Source organism: Ochotona princeps, chromosome 15 (assembly GCF_030435755.1).
Source record: "Ochotona princeps isolate mOchPri1 chromosome 15, mOchPri1.hap1, whole genome shotgun sequence".
Classification (NCBI taxonomy): domain Eukaryota; kingdom Metazoa; phylum Chordata; class Mammalia; order Lagomorpha; family Ochotonidae; genus Ochotona; species Ochotona princeps.
The window spans coordinates 2,691,059-2,708,789 of record NC_080846.1 but is presented as its reverse complement, the minus strand read 5'-3'; the positions used below and the strand labels follow the sequence as shown (position 1 = coordinate 2,708,789).

General features: G+C 64.9%; 1 protein-coding gene across 4 annotated transcripts in view; it reads left to right on the top strand.

Annotated features, from left to right (window-relative positions):
• The window catches only part of PRR5 (proline rich 5), a 28,472-nt gene extending 11,077 nt beyond the window's left edge, over positions 1 to 17,395 (top strand). For 3 of the 4 annotated variants that reach the window (XM_058673174.1, XM_058673172.1, XM_058673173.1), the window contains exons 2-9: positions 2,442 to 2,555; positions 8,798 to 8,878; positions 11,899 to 11,947; positions 12,265 to 12,322; positions 14,678 to 14,769; positions 14,957 to 15,097; positions 16,077 to 16,212; positions 16,915 to 17,395. In XM_058673174.1, the coding sequence (XP_058529157.1) occupies positions 2,452 to 2,555; positions 8,798 to 8,878; positions 11,899 to 11,947; positions 12,265 to 12,322; positions 14,678 to 14,769; positions 14,957 to 15,097; positions 16,077 to 16,212; positions 16,915 to 17,390 (1,137 nt within the window). In that variant the 5' untranslated portion in view covers positions 2,442 to 2,451 and the 3' untranslated portion in view covers positions 17,391 to 17,395. Of the gene's footprint in view, positions 1 to 2,172; positions 2,556 to 8,797; positions 8,879 to 11,898; positions 11,948 to 12,264; positions 12,323 to 14,677; positions 14,770 to 14,956; positions 15,098 to 16,076; positions 16,213 to 16,914 lie in introns of those variants that run through there. The other variant, XM_004589432.3, reaches the window with a different exon arrangement.
• The last annotated feature ends 336 nt before the right edge of the window (positions 17,396 to 17,731 follow it).

The window sequence follows — 17,731 nt, the reverse complement described above, 5'->3', positions numbered from 1 at the left end:
CCAACCAACCTCTGGTGACCATACGGGTAGGTTCTCCCCAGCTCTGTGGCCCCAAAAGGGTTGGCAGAGTCTCATCTGCCCTCAGACTCCTCCATGGCAGCTCTAGGCGGAGCCCCAACCTTGACCCCTCCATCCTGAGGCGCTGGGGGACAGGGCTGGCATGAGGACAGGACCAGGCTGACTTCCTCCTCCAGGCCCTGGGGACATCAGGGTCCTAGCACCCCACGTGCCGCTGGCCGCTGGGGAGTTTGCAAGGAACTCTGGGTCCCAGGAGAGGGGAGGCGGCCAGGGCTCTGGTGTGGGGGTTACACCGTGGTGGTTTTGAGGGGCCTCTGTCCCTCCAGTTCCTCAGCGGGGAATTCCCCTTCCCTCAGACACACTGCCCAGTCACCCCCAGGTCAACCGCTCAGCGCCCCAAACCCTCTTACTTTGCCTGCAAGACCCGGAAAGTAGCAGAGGGGGGCTGTTGGTGAGGTGGCTGCTCAGGAGAGGCCGTCACGCGGGCTGGCCGCAGAGGCTGCCATCTGAGGCTAGGGGCAGCCCCTGGCCTGTTTTCCTTCGCTCCAGACACACACCTCCACGCTTTGGCGGCTCTGTTGGCTGGGATCTGCTAGCGCCTCCCCGCCCCTGCCTTGGAGCCCCTGCCTTGGAGCCTGGGCCTGCTGAGTGGAGGAGGTGGGGCAGGGAAGGGGCCGGCCGATGCCCCGGCCCTCCAGCCCTGTCGCGGGCCCCCTCTGCCTGCGAGTCCTCACTCTCTCCTGGCACCAGGCTGCTGGGTGGAGACGATGCCGTAAGTCCATGGCTTGGGCCAAACAGAGGTCGCGTCTGACTGCTCGCTGCCAGCAGGAGCTGGCCTGACGCCCCCAGGGCCAGGGCTCCCCCTCCAGGGCCTCCCTGCGCCCCCTCCAGCCCTACCCCCCGCCCTGGCCTCACGGCCCGCCTCCACTTGCCCTCTGATGTACTCAGGCCTTGCTGGCCGAGCCGGTGTGGAACACCATTTCTTTCTGGGTCCCATCCAGCAGTGGTCTGGGGTGCTGGGGGGCTGCACTTCCCCTGTCAGGGGTCTGTGTGGGGGGAGCAGACAGGCTCAGCACTACCGTGAGGGGCTCAGCCCAGGGCCGTGTCCCCCTGGCTCCCGGAGGCCATGTGACCTGGTCCAGGGGCTGAGGGAGGGTGGCCTGAGGCTGTGGGCTGTGACCCCACCCTCTCCCGCCCTATGAACCCCCCAATCACCCCCCCCCCCGGTGGGAACCGTTGGCTTCCCAGCCAACACCCAGTTCTCATCATCTCCTTTTCAAAAATAACTCGGGAACCCTGGAGATGATGTTTTCAACAATAAGGCAGGACGCCCTCATCTGGTTAGGAGACCAGTGTCCAGAACGTCCAGTATGTGTGATGGGAAGGCTCCCTCCCTGCTGGTTGGTCCTTGCCCGGGGACCCTGGCAGCCTGCCCCCGAGTGCCTCAGGATGGGGGGGGGGGTCAAGGTTGGGGCCCTACACCTGGGACCCTCACACCACCGGGTGACCCACCCTGCAACCCCTCATCTTGCTACTGTGGTCACCTGGCCAGTGCAGCAGGTCCTCCCAGGCCAGCCCTGACGCCCCGCAGGCGCTGCCCTGCCGTCCCCAGCCCTGAGCTTAGCACGGACCCCCATGGCACCTGGCCTGGGGTGACAGAGGCTGCTCCTGGCTGTGCCTCCCGAGAGTCGGGGGGGAGGAAACTAGACTCACAGCGGGCGTGCAGCAGGTGCCCAGGAAATGCACGTGTCCTCGCACAGAACAACTCCAGCATGGGGCGCTCCCAGCTCCTGGCCCTCGCCGCTGTCTGCCGGAGGGAGCCCCGACCTGGGGGCTGTGTCCACTGTGTCCAAAAGGCCGGGATCGCACGACGGCGGGGCAACCTGTTTATGGCTTAGCAGCCTCCGATTCCTCGGCGCGGCGAGTGGGAGACAGGACCCAGGCTGGTTCCTGCCGTGCGGGGAAGGCGCGCTCCGTTCCAGCCACGCAGACTGGCGAGGAAGGAGTGGCCACGGAGACCGCGGTGGGCTCAGGGACGGGGGTCTCCGGGCACCCCGTGTAGGGTGCCGGCCCGTGCAGCCCTGCTTCCGGCGGCCACGCTTGGCCCTGGGACGCGAGAGGGGCCTGGCCTGAGCCGGGCCCGCCCCGCCGGGAGCCCCGCCCTCCCGGAGGCCCAGCCCCCGGCCTCGCGGGGTCGGTGGGTGCAGACCGCGTTCCGGGCGCACGGCGGCCCGCTCCGGAGCAATGATTAACCGTGCGGGGCGGCGGGCGCGCGGCCCCGGGCGGAGGCGTGGGGTCGGGGCGGGACCCCGCGGGCCCGCTGGGCTTCCTGCTCTCGCCCAAGTTTCCTCGTAGAGGGCGCAGTGCCCGGGGCGGCGTGGCGCGCGTGGGCGCTCCGGGGTCACCATGAGGACTCTCCGCAGGTTGAAGTTCATGAGTTCGCCCAGCCTCAGTGACCTGGGCAAGAGAGAGCCGGCCGCCGCGGACGAGCGGGGCACGCAGCAGCGCCGGGCCTGCGCCAACGCCACCTGGAACAGGTAAGGCCGCGCCCGTGTCCCCGGGGTCCCCGGCGCCTTGGGGAGCCGCTCCCCGGGGCAGGGGCCGCCCCGAGCGGCCAGCGCGGAACTTAGGCGCCGGGCGTGGAACTTGCTCCGCGGGAGTTGTGTGGGCCGGGAGCGGAGTTGGTACAACGTGGTTTCCCGCGGAGGGAGGCGAGCGGGGTGGGGGGGGCTGCCGCGCGGGGATCCCACCTCTCCCCGGGGAAGGGCAGGAAGTGAGAGCTTTTCCCGTTGGGCACAGGAGCCCCCCGGAGCGTCCCGGGCTGCGGCGCTCGCTTCCTGTGTCTGCCGGCGAGGTCCCCGCGGCGGCCGGGGGCGGACGGCTGCCTTCCCCCGCCGCGGGCCCCTGTCCTCCCAGCTGTCGGCGCGCGCTGTGTGCGCGGCAGCTGCCGGCCATTCCTGCGGGGCGCGGGAGCCCCCCACTCCCGCGCCGTCTGCTGGGCGCGAGGGAGGGGTGAGGGCTTAACTTATGGGATTCTTACTGTGTCTCCTTACGCGCCCTACGCCAAAACCTATCTCCACTGCCAGGAACGTGGCGCAGGGTGGAGGTTGGGGGCTCCGCGGGTACCGCCCCTCGACCCCCCACGCGCAGTCCTGGCTCTGAGGTCCTGCCACGTGTGTTCTGGTCGTCTCCCCTCGCCCCCCAGACCTCTGCGCGCATTAGGCTGGGCGTGGTCCCTGCCTCAGTTTGCCGTCCTGTTGCCCGTGTGCCTGGGAGCAGGGAGGGTGTCCCCGTAGGAGCCTGGTTTGTTCGCAGTGGTGAGGAGATGCCCGAGATGCCCAGTGCAGCATCGCCTTGATGCCAGCCCGGCTTGGGTGGCCTGGAGCAAGTCCTGCAGTTCCATACCCGTGGAGTGAGCGATGAGTGCTGACCACGCCCCGAAGGTGGGGTTCCCCACGCAGGGGCTCACACTGCGGGGTGTCCAGGTGCCCTGGAGTGGGCTTTGCCACCGCTGTGACCCGGCGAGATGGAGGACGTTACCCCTCGGTCCTTTGGAGCTGCCCAGGGTGGCTGGGGATTGTTGTCCTGTCTACACAGGAGGCGGCAGAGTTTGCGTGGGGCCCAGGTCTGTCTCCAGGCCCGAGGTCTCTCAGGAGGATGCAGGGGTGCGGGGCTTATTTCCCAAGTTTCCTCAACCTCTGGATGTGGGGTGACCAGGGAGGAGTCGGGGAACAGACGAGGCAGTGGGCTGGGAGTCGGGCTGACAAGTGCTTGCTGACCACTCCTGCATGCCCCGTCCTCTCGCCTAGAGCTGGCTGTGTAGTGCTGGCAGGTGTTGGTGCGAGCAGTGGGCGCAGATGTAAGCCAGGTGGCCCTGGCAGTTACTGCTGCTCCCAGAGCCTGGGTCGGGTCTGGCTCAGCCTCAGCCCCTGGCAGGGCTGCACCCCTCCCTGCCCTCCTGCCTCCCTCCCCCAATGGACTCCAGCAAAGCTCCCTGAAGAAGCCCAAGACCCAGAGCCCTCTGGGGATCTCCGGCTCAGCCTCAGGACCACCCCGTGTCTCCCACCCCTCCATCTGGGATCGGTGACTCCCCTGTAGGGAAACCGAAGCCAGAGCTGAGATCCCCTGGTGATGTCAGCGTATGGGCGCAGAGCCCGGGTAAGACAGGAGGCCCAGGACTGGGGTGAGGTGGGTGCTGGTGGCTTGAGGATCCTGCACGGGAGCTGACCGGGGCCGTGCCACCCCACCGGCCACCCAGCCCTCCCCGGGGTGCCAAACACACCCATACCCAGGGAGAGCGCTGGGTATGGCTGAGTCCTTTGGGTGCCCACCACAGTGCTCAAAGTAGGGTTCAGTTACCACCCCTCCCCGTGGCATTGTGCACAGGGGCAGACAAGCTCAGAAAGGTGCAGTGGTTAAAGTCGCTGCCTGGGCCACCCACGTCCTGCGTCCCGCAGTGGGTCCCAGTTCCTCTGCATCTCCCGTCCAGCTCCCTGCTGCTGTGCCTGGGAGACAGTGGAGGCTGGCCCAGTGCTTGGGGCCCTGCACCCACTGGGGGCTGGCGTTCTTCACCTGACGCCGAAGCTGGCAGACCGAGGCGGCTCCAGGTTGTGGGTCTGTGGGACCCCCTCCCTTGGCTTCTGTCCCTGACCTCAGCCCCCAGAACCACCTCAAGCTGGGAGGGTGGGGCTGGAGTCGTGTCTCAGAAGGGACACTGGCACTCCATCCCCTCTGCAGAGTGGGTTCAGGTGCCTGCTGAAGAACCCAAACCCCTGCTGGGCTTCCCACGGCTAGGGTGGACAGGGGCTCTGTCCTGCCCCACCCAGGGTGGGAATCAGGTGTGAGGGCGCCCGCTGGGCAGGCTCCCCTCCCCCAACAGGCCTGCAGCTGGTGTCTCCAACACCCCCAGCCCCCATTTATTTTTTCCAAGATTAGTTAATTCACAGGATGGAGCACCAGAGAGCACTTTTGCTGGCCCACTCACCGGATGCGGGCAACGGCCAGGGCTGGGCTGGGTGCTTTCCCCTGGTCTCCCACAGGGTGGGCAGAGCCTGAGCGCTTGGGCCAGCTTCTGTGGCCTGACCCCCAGGCGCTTTAGCAGGGAACTGGGTCGGAAGTGGAGCAGCCAGGACAAGCCTGCAGTGGCTATGGAGCTTAGTGTGCCGCAGCACCATCCTCACCACCTCCCCTTCTCTCTCTCTCTCTCTCTTTCTTTTTTAAAGGTTTATGTATTTTTATTGGAAAGTCAGATTTAGAGAGTGAAGGAGAGATGGAGAGGAAGATCTTCCATCTGCTGATTCACTCCCCAAGTAGCCACAATGGTCAGAGCTGAGCCAATCCAAAGACAGGAGCCAGGAGCTTCTTCCGGATCTCCCACATGGATGCACAGTCCCAAGGCTTTGGGCCGTCCTGGACTGCTTTCCCAGGCCATAAGCAGGGAGCTGGATGGGAAATGGAGCAGCCAGGAAATGAACCAGCACCCATATGGGATCCCGGGCGTGCAAGGCGAGGACTTTAGCCAGTAGGCTGCCACGCTGGGCCCACCACCACCTCTTTCTAGATGCCTTGCACGGGGCATGGCAGGGGTGGGGAGGAGTGGTTCCCAGGTCTCTGTGTTTCGCACCTGTTGTGGAGTGCAGCCCCCGAACGCTGTATACCCTTCTCCCCACCTGAGCACAGGTGAAGACTTGGGGCTCTGGGCACCTTTGAGGGACAGGGCCAAGGGAAAGCAGTAGAGGTTGGCCCAGTCTGCCTCCTGGGGCTGTCCCTGTGCTGGCAGGGCTAGCCACAGCCACTTCCCCTTGGGCCTCCTGCAGAGTGGCTTCTATGGGACACCCGCATGGCCTCTGGCCTGCCAGGACAGCTAGCTAGCTGGGTTTCGCTTCCGTCTGGGGAGGGGATGAGCCCCACGTGGCCTCCTGCTGCTGGCCTGTCCTTCTTCTGGCCCAGTGGGGCACAGCAAGGGGTTTTTGTGACTTGGGAAGACTGTTCCTCCTGTAGCCGGGGTGTGTTAGGGGCTGGGTGTCACTCTGTGTGTTTCTGGGCAAGTCCGGACCTTCCATTTTCTCGGCTGTCCCCTGTGGCTACTGTCCCGCTGCACATGGGCGGTCTGGAGGGGTCAGGGAGAGCCCATGCCGAATGGCCCGCCCTGGGGCTGCACGCCGCTCCCTGGGGGCCAGTGTTGCTCCTGTGTCCCGTCTCAGGGAGCCTGGCTTGGCGCCCAGGGTAGAGGGTGCTGCCTGCACCACGGACTCCCTGCTGTGCTGGAGGAAGAGGCCACCTGGGGGGCTGGGCAGACCTTCCTGGGGGGTGGCCAGGGCGAGGCCTGAGCTGGAGTGGGGGAAGCCCCAGGCCAAGGACGCAGGCCTTGCAGCACACCCAGCAGGTTCCTTGCAGTGGACAGAGTACACGTGACCAGAGTGGGAGGAGGGACCGTATCTGGTCACCCCCCCCAGAGGTGTAACGGGGGGACTATGTCTGGTCACTCCCCGAGAGGTGTAACGGGGGGACCGTGTCTGGTCACTCACTCCCCCAGAGGTGTAACGGGGGGACCGTGTCTGGTCACTCACTCCCCCAAGAGGTGTAACGGGGGGACCGTGTCTGGTCACTCACTCCCCCAAAAGGTGTAACGGGGGGACCGTGTCTGGTCACTCACTCCCCCAGAGGTATAACGGGGGGACCGTGTCTGGTCACTCACTCCCCCAGAGGTGTAACGGGGGGACCATGTCTGGTCACTCACTCCCCCAGAGGTGTAACGGGGGGACCGTGTCTGGTCACTCACTCCCCCAGAAGTGTAACGGGGGGACTGTGTCTGGTCACTCCCCCAGAGGTGTAACGGGGGGACTGTGGTCACTCACTCCCCCAGAGGTGTAACGGGGGGACCGTGTCTGGTCACCCCCCCAGAGGTGTAACGGGGGGACCGTGTCTGGTCACTCCCCCAGAGGTGTAACGGGGGGACCGTATCTGGTCATCCCCCAGAGGTGTAACGGGGGGACCGTGTCTGGTCACTCACTCCCCCAGAGGTGTAATGGGGGGACCGTGTCTGGTCACTCACTCCCCCAGAGATGTAATGGGGGGACCGTGTCTGGTCACTCACTCCCCCAGAGGTGTAATGGGGGGACCGTGTCTGGTCACTCACTCCCCTAGAGGTGTAATGGGGAGACTGTGTCTGGTCACCCCCCCAGAGGTGTAATGGGGGGACCGTGTCTGGTCACTCACTCCCCCAGAGGTATAACGGGGGGACCGTGTCTGGTCACTCACTCCCCCAGAGGTATAACGGGGGGGACCGTGTCTGGTCACTCACTCCCCCAGAGGTATAACGGGGGGACCGTGTCTGGTCACTCACTCCCCCAGAGGTATAACGGGGGGGACCGTGTCTGGTCACTCACTCCCCCAGAGGCGTAACGGGGGGACCGTGTCTGGTCACTCACCCCCCCAGAGGTGTAATGGGGGGACTGTGTCTGGTCACTCACTCCCCCAGAAGTGTAACGGGGGGACCGTGTCTGGTCACTCCCCCAGAGGTGTAATGGGAGAGGAGGCAGAAGAGCCACCCCAGCCTCTTCCCCCTCGCTGGAACCCTTGCCCGCTGGGGGCCACGCTATCCCCCTCCCCCCTCAGGCTCCTCCAGCAGCCCTGGCTGGGTGGGGCTGGCCCAGCAGGACCCCACCCTGTCCTCCCTCCCATAGCCCCCTGGGGCTGGGAGTGGGCGTCCAGCTGCTGGTTGCCATGTGACAGCAGGCGCCTGCTTCCTGCACCTGGCCCTGCCCTTCCAGGCCTGGTTGCACGTGGGGACTCAGCTTGCCGGGGCAGCAGCCCAGGATCTGAGAGTCCTGGCTGCGTATTCTGGCCTCTGGTGGGGAGTTTGGCTCCTCTGGACCTCCCCGTCCTCATCTGCAGAACGGGCAGCTAACCACCGGGGAGGGGGTTAGTGAGAGTAGTGGAGGGGCCTGGGTGGGGGTGGGTGGCAGTGCGGGGGCAGCTGTCTCGGTTGGTTTCCCAAGGGTCCACTGGTTGGAGCAGCAGCCAGGAAACCCCAATTCCTGCCCTCACCCGGGAGGCTTGGGCCGGGATAGACAGGTAAATAAACAGAGGCCGGTGTGTGGCCCAGTCGGGGGGCCTGCAGGATCAGGGAGTAGCATCCTCTCAGGCAAGGTCCTCGGGTTAAGGGTGATTTCTTCAATGGGCAGGGTAGGAGGGCCTGGGCTTTGGGCAAAGGGACTGGGCATGGAGGGGGTGGGGTGTCCAGATTTCTTTGGGGTTAGAGGTCAGGATGCCTGGATGGGGTGGGGAGGGGTCACCAGGGCAATGCTGGGGGCAGGGTCAGGTCAAGATAAGACCAGGCTCCATGGGACTCCACACCCCTGAGCTTGTTCATTTATTTGTCAAGCATGGACCTGTGCCACACGCTGACAAGTGCTGTAATGGCCACGGTGGCTTCTGGGCTGAGGGGACTGCTGGATGAAGTGTGGGCACAGCCCAGGAGGGTGGGTGCAGGGCCCTGTAGCTGCCACAGGTCCCGCATGAGGCTGGGCTGCCACTCACACAGTGTGGGCCAGGGGCCAGCTCTGGCTCACTTGTCTTTATAAATAAAGCTTTATTGGAATGCTTGGTGAGTTGTCGAAGGGTTTCCCCTGACACACGTACACACCCGGGGGTCTTGGAGCCAAGGTTGGCCTGAGGACATGTGTGGGTGCGTGGGAGGTGTGGGATGGCCTGGAGAGGTGGCCTGGGAGGGGTCTTGGGCCTCCGCTCAGGGCTGCCTCCCCGACCCTCCCCGCAGCATCCACAACGGGGTGATCGCCGTCTTCCAGCGCAAGGGGCTGCCGGACCATGAGCTCTTCAGCCTGAACGAGGGTGTCCGGTGAGTGCCCGCCCTCGGGGCCGTGTGGGCGGGGGCTGTGCTCGGCCATGGGGGGGTGGGGAGCCAGGCCCTGTACCCCAGCCACTCGGCCACCTCTGGAGGCAGCCAGGACTCCGTGGCCTCCAGCTCTGTGAGCTCTGCGCCTCTTGGGCCTGGTGGGCCTGGGGCAGTGGCTGCAGCTCACGCCCTCAGCCTATCGCAAGGGACACCCGAGGCAGTAACTGAAGCCAGGCCTGTCTCCCTCCCTGCAGCCAGTGGGTCAGGCTCAGAGAGGTCACGAGACCACTTGGCGCCACACCGTGGCTGTGGCGGTCCGTTTTCTGTCCAGCCTTGTCCCTGCCTCTCCTGTCTGTCCACTACAGACCTTCCCCCAGGGCTGTCCTCCCGTGGTTATCAGATGGGGAATGCGAGCGGGGAGGGGTCACATGAAACCCCGCCCCCTGTCCAGGTGTAGAACTCAGTCTCTTACCTTCAGGTGAACTGAGCCCAGGCCTCAGGGGTGGGGAGGTTGCTGGGTAATGTTGCCCACAGCAGGGCCCCCCGGGCCCATCTGTAGCCTGCCCTTGGTCCCTTTGATCCAGTGGCAGGAAGGGAGGCCAGAACCGCACCCTGCCTATAAGCTTGTGCTCGGGGAGGTTGGAGTTTGTGACATGCCAGTACCACGCTTGCTGAGTCCCAGAGTACCCACCAGTGGCTGCACCCTTCCACAGCGCCCGCAGGCAGAGTGGGGGCCGTGCTACCCCGTGTTTCCCCCACACACTTCAAAGAGTGATTGATTGATCGGTTTGACGGGCAGAGTAACACCTGCTGTTCACTCGCCCGATAACCACAGCGGTCGGGGCTGGATCTGACAACTGCTGGTCTCCCAGCTGGGTGGCCAGGGTGGCCGGAGCCCTTGGCTCATTTCGCAAGGGGTGGATCACGGGTGAAACAACCAAGACTTGAAATAGGGCTCTGCTGTGGAATGTAGGTGTTAGAGGTCGCTGCTGAGGCAGCTGTGCCATAACACCAGGCCCTGGATGTCTGTTTACAATCCACGGGCAGAGGGAGCCCACCCCAGGGTCCCTGGCGGGGCTCTGTGTGCTGGGGTCCAGGGCTGTGAGCCCAGCCAGCACCTGCAGGCAGCGCTGTGCTCCAGGGCCAGGAGCAGCGACTCCCAGGGCCCCCCAACCCACCATGAGGCCGTCTTGGTCCTGCAGATGACACTCATGAGAGGCCTCTCCGTCCTGGCAGAGAGACTCACTGTCACCTCTGACCCCTGGCAGCCAAGGCCGGTGTCTGGCAGCGGTGCAGGGTCGCCAGCGTGGTCACGTTCAATGCCCAGGACAGGGCTGTGCTGGGAGCATAGCGAGCGTGCTGGCTCAGGGTCTGCCTGGGTCCCAGCCCCAGCTCTGTGTCCGTCACAGCCTCGTCCTGCCGGGCACCCTGGGAGGCAGCAGCTGGTGGCTCCAGGACTTGGCCCTGCCAGCCTTGGGGGGTCCTGGGCTGACTTCCCAGGGCCTGGCTTCAGCGTGGCCCCTCTCAGCTCTTGCAAACCTTTGAGGAGTGAACCAACAGGTCTGCCTGTCTCTCTCTCTCTCTCTGCCCTTCAAGTAAATAAAAAGCTGGGTGCTGTGTGGGACCCACATGCTGGAGTGCCAGTCCAATCCCTGGCCACTTCTCATCCTGCTCCCTGCCAGTGGTGTCCAGGAGGCAGCAGGCATTGACCCAAGTGCTTGGGCCCCTGCCATGCCTTAGAAGACCCAGATAGAGTTCCTGGTTCCTGACCTCAGCCTGGCCCATCCCCGGGAGTCAACCCAGTGCATAGAATCAATCTTAGTTTCAACCAGCATGTCTCTAAATAAATAAATATAAAATATGTATCTCTTGGGAGATGGAAATGTAGCCTAGCCCTTCGGGCACCTGTGTCCCACTTTGGGCCGCCGGCGGTCAGATCCCAGCCCTGGCCCCTGACTGCGGCTTCCTAACGGCTCAGGTGACTGATTCCCAGTCCTGAACTAGTATTCCAGCAGTGTTAGCGCTGGAGAATCGAGCCAGCAGTGAGCTCTCTGCCCCCTCCACCTCACGAGTAACTTAGGAAAGCAAAGCTGAACTTGCCAGAGTCGCTGGACCCGAGCTCTCCTGCCCAGGGCATCGCTGGGTCCATGTATAACACTTTCAGTTGTTTCCGCTCGACATGGGGGCAGCCTCTTTTTCAGTGGGGTGTTGGGTGGAACGCATGAGGCGTTCAGCTCTGTACGGTTAACTAGCTGCAGGCCAGCGCCTGGACTGAGCGCCACCGTGGCTCTCGCCCGTCGGGGAAGGCCCCCGTAGGATGCTTGCAGCTGACCATGGGGCTTGGAGGATGAGAGGTCCCCTTTGCTGGCTGATTCCTCCTCCCCTCCCTGACTTTGGTAACTGGCATCGGATGGGGTTCCTCTTGGGAGGACCGGAAGGCAGCCCAGCCACAGGCTTTGCTGTCTGTGTGTGAACTGACTGACACACCCAGGGACCAATCACAGACCAGCGTTGAAAGGTGTGATGTGATGGGTTGCTGGCCCTGCCGCACCTGTGGGCAGATTTCAGTGCTGTGTGCCTCGGAGCGTGGAAGCAGCTGGTAGGGCGGGCAGGGCCATGCCCACAGCATCCACAGGACCCAGGGCTCAGTGTTGTCCGCCCCTAGAGTCGCACAGTGGCCGGAGTCCTGGGCTCCAAATGCAAGGACAAGCAGTCAGAAGCCACCTCTGGCACATGCTGGATGGCCTTGGGCTGGTCTCTTGACCTCTCTGAGCCCCTCGCCAGCCCACAAGGTCCCAGCAGTCTGGGAAACGAGGGGCCTGAGCCTTGAGGAGGGGGGCGGTGGTGTTCACCTTCCCCTACAGAGCTCTCAGCTACAGACCATGGAATCCCAGAGCTCACCCCTACTGGACAGGGCACGCGGGCAGATGGGTGGGACTTGGTCCGCTCTTTGCAGGGCTGGGCAGCCCCGGGGCCCCCTTGCTGCCAGGGCTGGTCCTCACGCGCCTGTCTCCTGCCCACAGGCAGCTGCTGAAGACAGAGCTGGGACCCTTCTTCACGGAGTACCTGCAGGTGAGTGGCCCAGCACACCCTGACTGCTGTGTATCCAGCTGTGTCACTCAGTCCTGGCAGCCGCCTCCTTTCCTGGGGCCGGACCCCACCAGGGTCTTCTGCCCAGACCACATCCCGACCCCTGCAGGGACACCTGGCATAGGCTCAGGGTGAGGACCCACCTTGCCCAGGGTGTGGCACAGGGCTGGGCCTGTGGGTCCTCCTGTGACTGTCCCCAGGGGAAGCCATCATGATTGCCATGGAGGGCGACCGAGGCCACAGCTCTGCAGAGGGGCAGGGTACCCAGGCAGGGCCAGTGACGATGCCTCTGTTTGCAGAACCAGCTGCTGACCAAGGGCATGGTGATTCTGCGAGACAAGATCCGCTTCTACGAGGGTGAGTGTGGGCACCGAGCTTGGTCCGTGCTGGGCCTTGCCCTGCGTGGCACGCTGGGGTCAGGCCCGGGAGTGCTTGCTTAGCACCTACTGAGTGCCAGGCCGCTGCTGCGGGCCAACTCTGCACTCGCCTCTGGGAGTTTGTGATGGCTTCTGACATGTTGGCACCCGTGTTTAAAGGCCCAGAGCCTCTGCCACTCCTGCCACGCACAGCCAGAGTGCAGAGCTGATTGCCAGCTCCCAGCCGAGCAGCAGAGGTTGTAGCCCATTTCTCAGATGACAGACCCGAGGCCTGGGTGAACTCGGAGCTTGGTGCAGCCCAGGCAGGGGCTGGAAAAGGGCAGGGAGGCACGGGTGACCAGGGCCTGGGACGTTTTCCCATGGGCACCTGAGGACGCCCTCTGCCTGCTCCTGACTCAGCGCATTCCCAAGCTGCCTGGGCCGCCCACCGTGCAGCCCAGGGGCGCCATGTCTTGGAGAAGGGCAGCTTTGTGCGGCCGGGGCGGCCCCACCTCCAGGCTCAGCCTTGTCCTGGGGACAGGCCCGGGCTCCAGGGCAAGCCCCCCGCTGCGGCTGCCTAGGCACCATGGGGCCGGACACGTGCTCCCTGCAACACCATGCCCCAGCTGGCCTCCAGGGGCCTGGGAGTGAGGCAGCCTTCAGCCCTGCCCTGCTGGGGACTCCACCTGGCTGGTCAGGGGGGACTGCTTGGAGGTGGGGGACTCAGAGTGGATTGTTCAGGGGCATACCCAGTCCCCACATGCCTACTGTGTCACAGCAAGAACTCCCCACCACATCAGACTGCTAGATGGGGCAGGGGGTGGCCCCTCTTCTTCCCAGCATCCAGCGAGCCTGCAGGCAGGGCCGTCCCTGGACCTAGGGGGTGGGTGGAGCCCTGGGCATCCCCGAGTCCCTCAGGAGCACCTGTGCGTGGCCTTGACCTCTGCCCTGTGCCCGTTGCCTGCCCCCCGTGTGGGTGGGGGCCTTGAGCCCAGCCAGCCTGCTGTGTTCCTGCCTAGGGCCTGCATAGTTGGCCGAGGCATCCTCAGACCTGTGGGGTACAGGGACACACCCGCGATGGCCAACGCCGCAGTGCACAGTGCTTGGCTTCGGAAAGTGCCTCCCTGGGTACGTGTTGCCTGTGACCCGCCATGACCCCGCAGACACCCCAACGAGAGCCTGGCCGTGGCCGTGGTCGTGGCCGTGGTCGACCTGTGGCTCCGGCTGCGGCCTGGATTCCCTCTGTGATAGCATCTGCTTCCCACAGGGTTTCCGCCTCGTGGGCTGGCAGCTGGCAGGCGCCCAGAGCCGCTCGCTCCTCCCTGGCGGGCTAGGCCACCTCTCTTCTTCCCCCACGGCCCGAGAACTGAAGCTACTTTATGTCGTGTGGGCAGTGCCTCAGGGCCAGGTGTGGGCCACCCAGGCAGGCTGGAGCCACTGCCGGCCACACACCCAAAGGGGGGGCCCAACTGCCTGCGCACGGGGAGACGAGACCCCAGGGAGGGGAGGAAGGGAGAAGTCTGGGCCCTGGCTGCCCCCATGTTCCCATGGAGACCCCAGAGTAGCCTGGGCCCTGGATCCAGTAGCAGCTCATCCCAGCTGCAGCCTGCCCAGGCAGAAGGACCCAGGGCTCTGCATGCCATGTCCCCCAAGCCTCCCTGTCCCTGCCCTGGACAGCCCGAGAGCCAGCTAAGACCCCACTTGTCTCATCCCTGGGGTCGCTGTCTAGCAGACGCCCACAAGGTTTCCCTTCTCCAGCACTGCTTTAAAGGTACAGTGGCTGAGACTGGCCTCCCATGCCATCCCCTGGAAAGCCCTGGAAAGCCCTGTATCTAGCTTGGGTAGCACCTCCTCCTGGAAGCCTTTCTTGCTCACCCTCCTGCGCTGTCCTGGCTCGGGCATACGCTGCAGCTGGGAGAAGTGAGGTCCTAGACCCATTTTCCCGAGACCTCCCCACGGGCAGCCTGGGGCAGTGTGGACCCCAGGATTCTGCCTCCTGCTCGTGGCTGTGTCTGGGTACAGTGCGTGCTTCCTCTGTAAGTGGGGCATAGACAGATGGAAGGGAGATGTGCAGGTGGGTGGGGAACAGGCGGAGACGGGGTGGGGGCCAAGTCCCGTGTGGGTCCAGTGTGAGACAAAGGCACAAGAGTTGCAGCTGGCTTTTGTCTCAGGGCCCAGCCTCAGCGGGCAGCCGGCCTGCTCACCCCAGTTTGACCACTGGGGAGGCTGAAGCAAGGAGAGGCTCTGTACCCTGTGGCTGGGAGCTGACAGGTGGCAAGGTGCACCCAGCCTCAGGTGGCATGCCCAGGGCCCGGCCTGCGCCGGCCAGCAGGTGCTCAGGCCACCATGTCCACAGGACAGAAGCTGCTGGACTCGCTTGCAGAGACCTGGGACTTCTTCTTCAGCGACGTGCTGCCCACGCTGCAGGCCATCTTCTACCCGGTGCAGGTGCGCGGGGATGGGAGCTGGGGTGGTGACAGCCAGGGCACGCCATACCCACCCTGACCCACACAGCCGCAGCCCCGTGCAGTCCCCACATCCACGAGCTGCTCCCTGGGGTCTGGGGAGGCCCAGGACACAGCGGGGCGGGCAGGCAAGCCCGAGGGTCAGTGGGTCCCCTCTTGTGTGTCTGCAGGGCAAGGAGCCATCCGTGCGCCAACTGGCCCTGCTGCACTTTCGCGACACCATAGCCCTCAGCGTGAAGCTGGAGGACGCGTTGGCACGCACCCATGCCCGCGTGCCGCCTGCCGTGGTGCAAATGCTGCTGGTGCTTCAGGTGCAGTGCGGGTAGGGAGGCTGGGTGGGCCTTGGGCAGCCCCCCCCACACTCCCGCCACCTGAGACCTGTAGCAGCCAGTCCCAGTGCTGGGCCAAGGCACCTGCCCCAGACACCCACAGCCCGCAGTTCCAGTCCCTGAGTGGGTTCGTGCAGCATTCTCCAGCCTCCCCCTGGGACGAGTGGGGAAGCCAAAGCCTTGCCTGCCTGTAGCCCACCAGAGCAGGGCCTGGCTCACCCCCAGGATCATGGCTGCCCGGCTTTGCTGTCTGTTCCAGATGCCCCAGTACACATGGGAATCCTGGGTAGTTAGACTGGGGGCTCTTGAGTAGGGCCGCTGCCCAGCTGGAACTCTGTCTGTCTGACCCTCGGGGGCTGTGGTGTTGCAGTGACCCAGCAGGGCCTCATGCCTGGCCATCCAGGGGTGAGAATAGGGGACAGTCGGAGGTTGGGTTCTCTTGGGTGCCCCATAAGTCGGCCATGCCTGAGCAGTGCTGCCCTCTGGTGGTGACTGTGCCCCTGGCAGCCACTGCTCCCTGAACTGACTGCTCAGGCTCCTGCCCTCTGACCCCACGCCTCTGCCCTGCCACCACCAAACCTGCACATGGCAGGGCAGCAGGGCCAGGAGCCCAGCTGGGGCGTCTGGCTGTGGGCAGGGGCGGCAGGGCCAGGAGCCCAGCTGGAACATGTGGCTGTGGGCAGAAGTGGCAGGGCCAGGAGCCCAGCTGGGGCGTGTGGCTGTGGACGGGACCTGCTCACACACAGCCTTGATGGACAGCTTGGAGGTGCCTGGTCTCATGGAATGGCCCTTGCTGTCCGTGTCGCCCCCTGGGGCCCACAGCCCTCCCTGGGCAAGGTTGTCCAGCGCCTCTAGGGCCAGCCTGCGCCTCCCTGAGTGTGCAGTGTCAAGGGTCTCCCAGGCGGGCAAGAACCAGGGACAGCCAGGGGACAGGCCTGACACGGCCCTCACTGTCCTGCAGAGTGTCCATGAGTCCAGGGGCGTGACCGAGGACTATCTGCGGCTGGAGACGCTCATCCCAAAAGTGGTGTCGCCCTTCCTGGGCACCTACGGACTCTATTCCAACGAGGGACCCTGCGCCCACGCCTGCATGCTGGGTAGGACGTGCCCGCCTGGGCCCCATGCCGGGGTAGGGGGCGATCCCTGGGTGATCAGGGCTGGGTCCTGTTGCCCAGTAGGGATAGTCCGTGATGCTCCGTGTCTGCACAATGGCTGAGGGCCACACGGGACTGTGCGTCCCCACCATGGACAGGCATCCCATGCCCACTTGCTGACATGACCCCCACCATCAGGTGTGTCCCACTGTAGGGAGCCGGAGCAAAACTCTGTACCCCACTCCCTGAGGCCTTGGGCAGCAGGACCCCAGCCCCTGCCAGGAGGAAGGACCCTATGGCTCGTGAGTTCAGGACAGATCCTGCCTGGGCTGCTCACCGTGCTCAGCCCTGCTTCCTGGTGGCCACTCTGAGGAACTGCTGGGCTCTGCCCACTGTCAGCTGTGGCACCTGCCCAGCCGGGCTCCCACAGCATTCGGGGTTAGCCCTCAGCCCAGCCCAAGGCTCACCTGAGCAGTTGTACCTCCAACCACCCCCTGCCAGGAGCACCCCTGTGGACCCTGAGTCTAAGGATCGAAGCATGGGGAGGTTTGTGGCACTTAACCCAGCGCCCAGCTGAAGGGGAGGAGGTGACCCAGGACCCGTCCCAGGCCAGCAGCGTCTGCCTCAGCAGGGCCTCTCCTAGGCCTGGGACATGCTGGGGTGCAGGAGCCCAAGGCTCACAGGGTCTCTCTGTGTCCCCCACAGACAAACGGCTGCTACGTCGCTCACGTTCTGGGGACGTCCTGGCCAAGAACCCGGTGGTGCGCTCCAAGAGCTACAACATGCCGCTGCTGAACCCTGTGGCTGAGCACGAGGCCGAGGGCTCGGCAGCGGGCAGCACCAGCCTCCGCCGGCACTCGCTGTCCGCCATGACCTCCTGCGAGCCCCAGGGCCGCCCCGCCTCCCCCGCCCAGGACACCGCCGCCTCGGCCGGGACCTTCCTGTCCTCCCCCGCCCCGCACTCGGGGCCTTGCCACAGCAGACTGCGCCCCGTTTCCCGGTCCCCAGAGCCCGCTCCAGCCCACGGCTCACTGCCCACCTCCAGCCCTGAGACCCTGGTGGACCAGATGCTGGGATCTGCCGACTCGGATTCTGAAGGCATCTTCATCGACTTTGGCCGGGGTGGGGGCTCTGGCGAGTCCGACTTAGAAGGGCCTGGGGACCGACAAAGTGTCGTTTGAGGCTGGTCAGTCTTGTATGTGTGTAATGTGTGTGTGCCTTTGTGTGGTGGGTGTGCAAGACTTTTTTTTTTACTCTGTTCTGCCCTCCGTAGCCCATGGTGACTGCCTGGTCATCAGGCACTCCTGAGTCCACATTGGAAGCACGCTGTGCCTTCCTCACCCTGCCCAGGCCTGTTTTGGGGGTGGCCGGTCAGCTCCTTGGATGCTTGTGCCCCCGGGGTGCCTGACCCAGAGGGAGGCTGCACCCTGTGGGGTCTTCCTCCAGTTCCTATAGGGACAGCCGGCAGCCATGGTCCTGGCCTGCACTTGCGACTGGCCCCAGAGGCTCTGTCCTCTCTTCA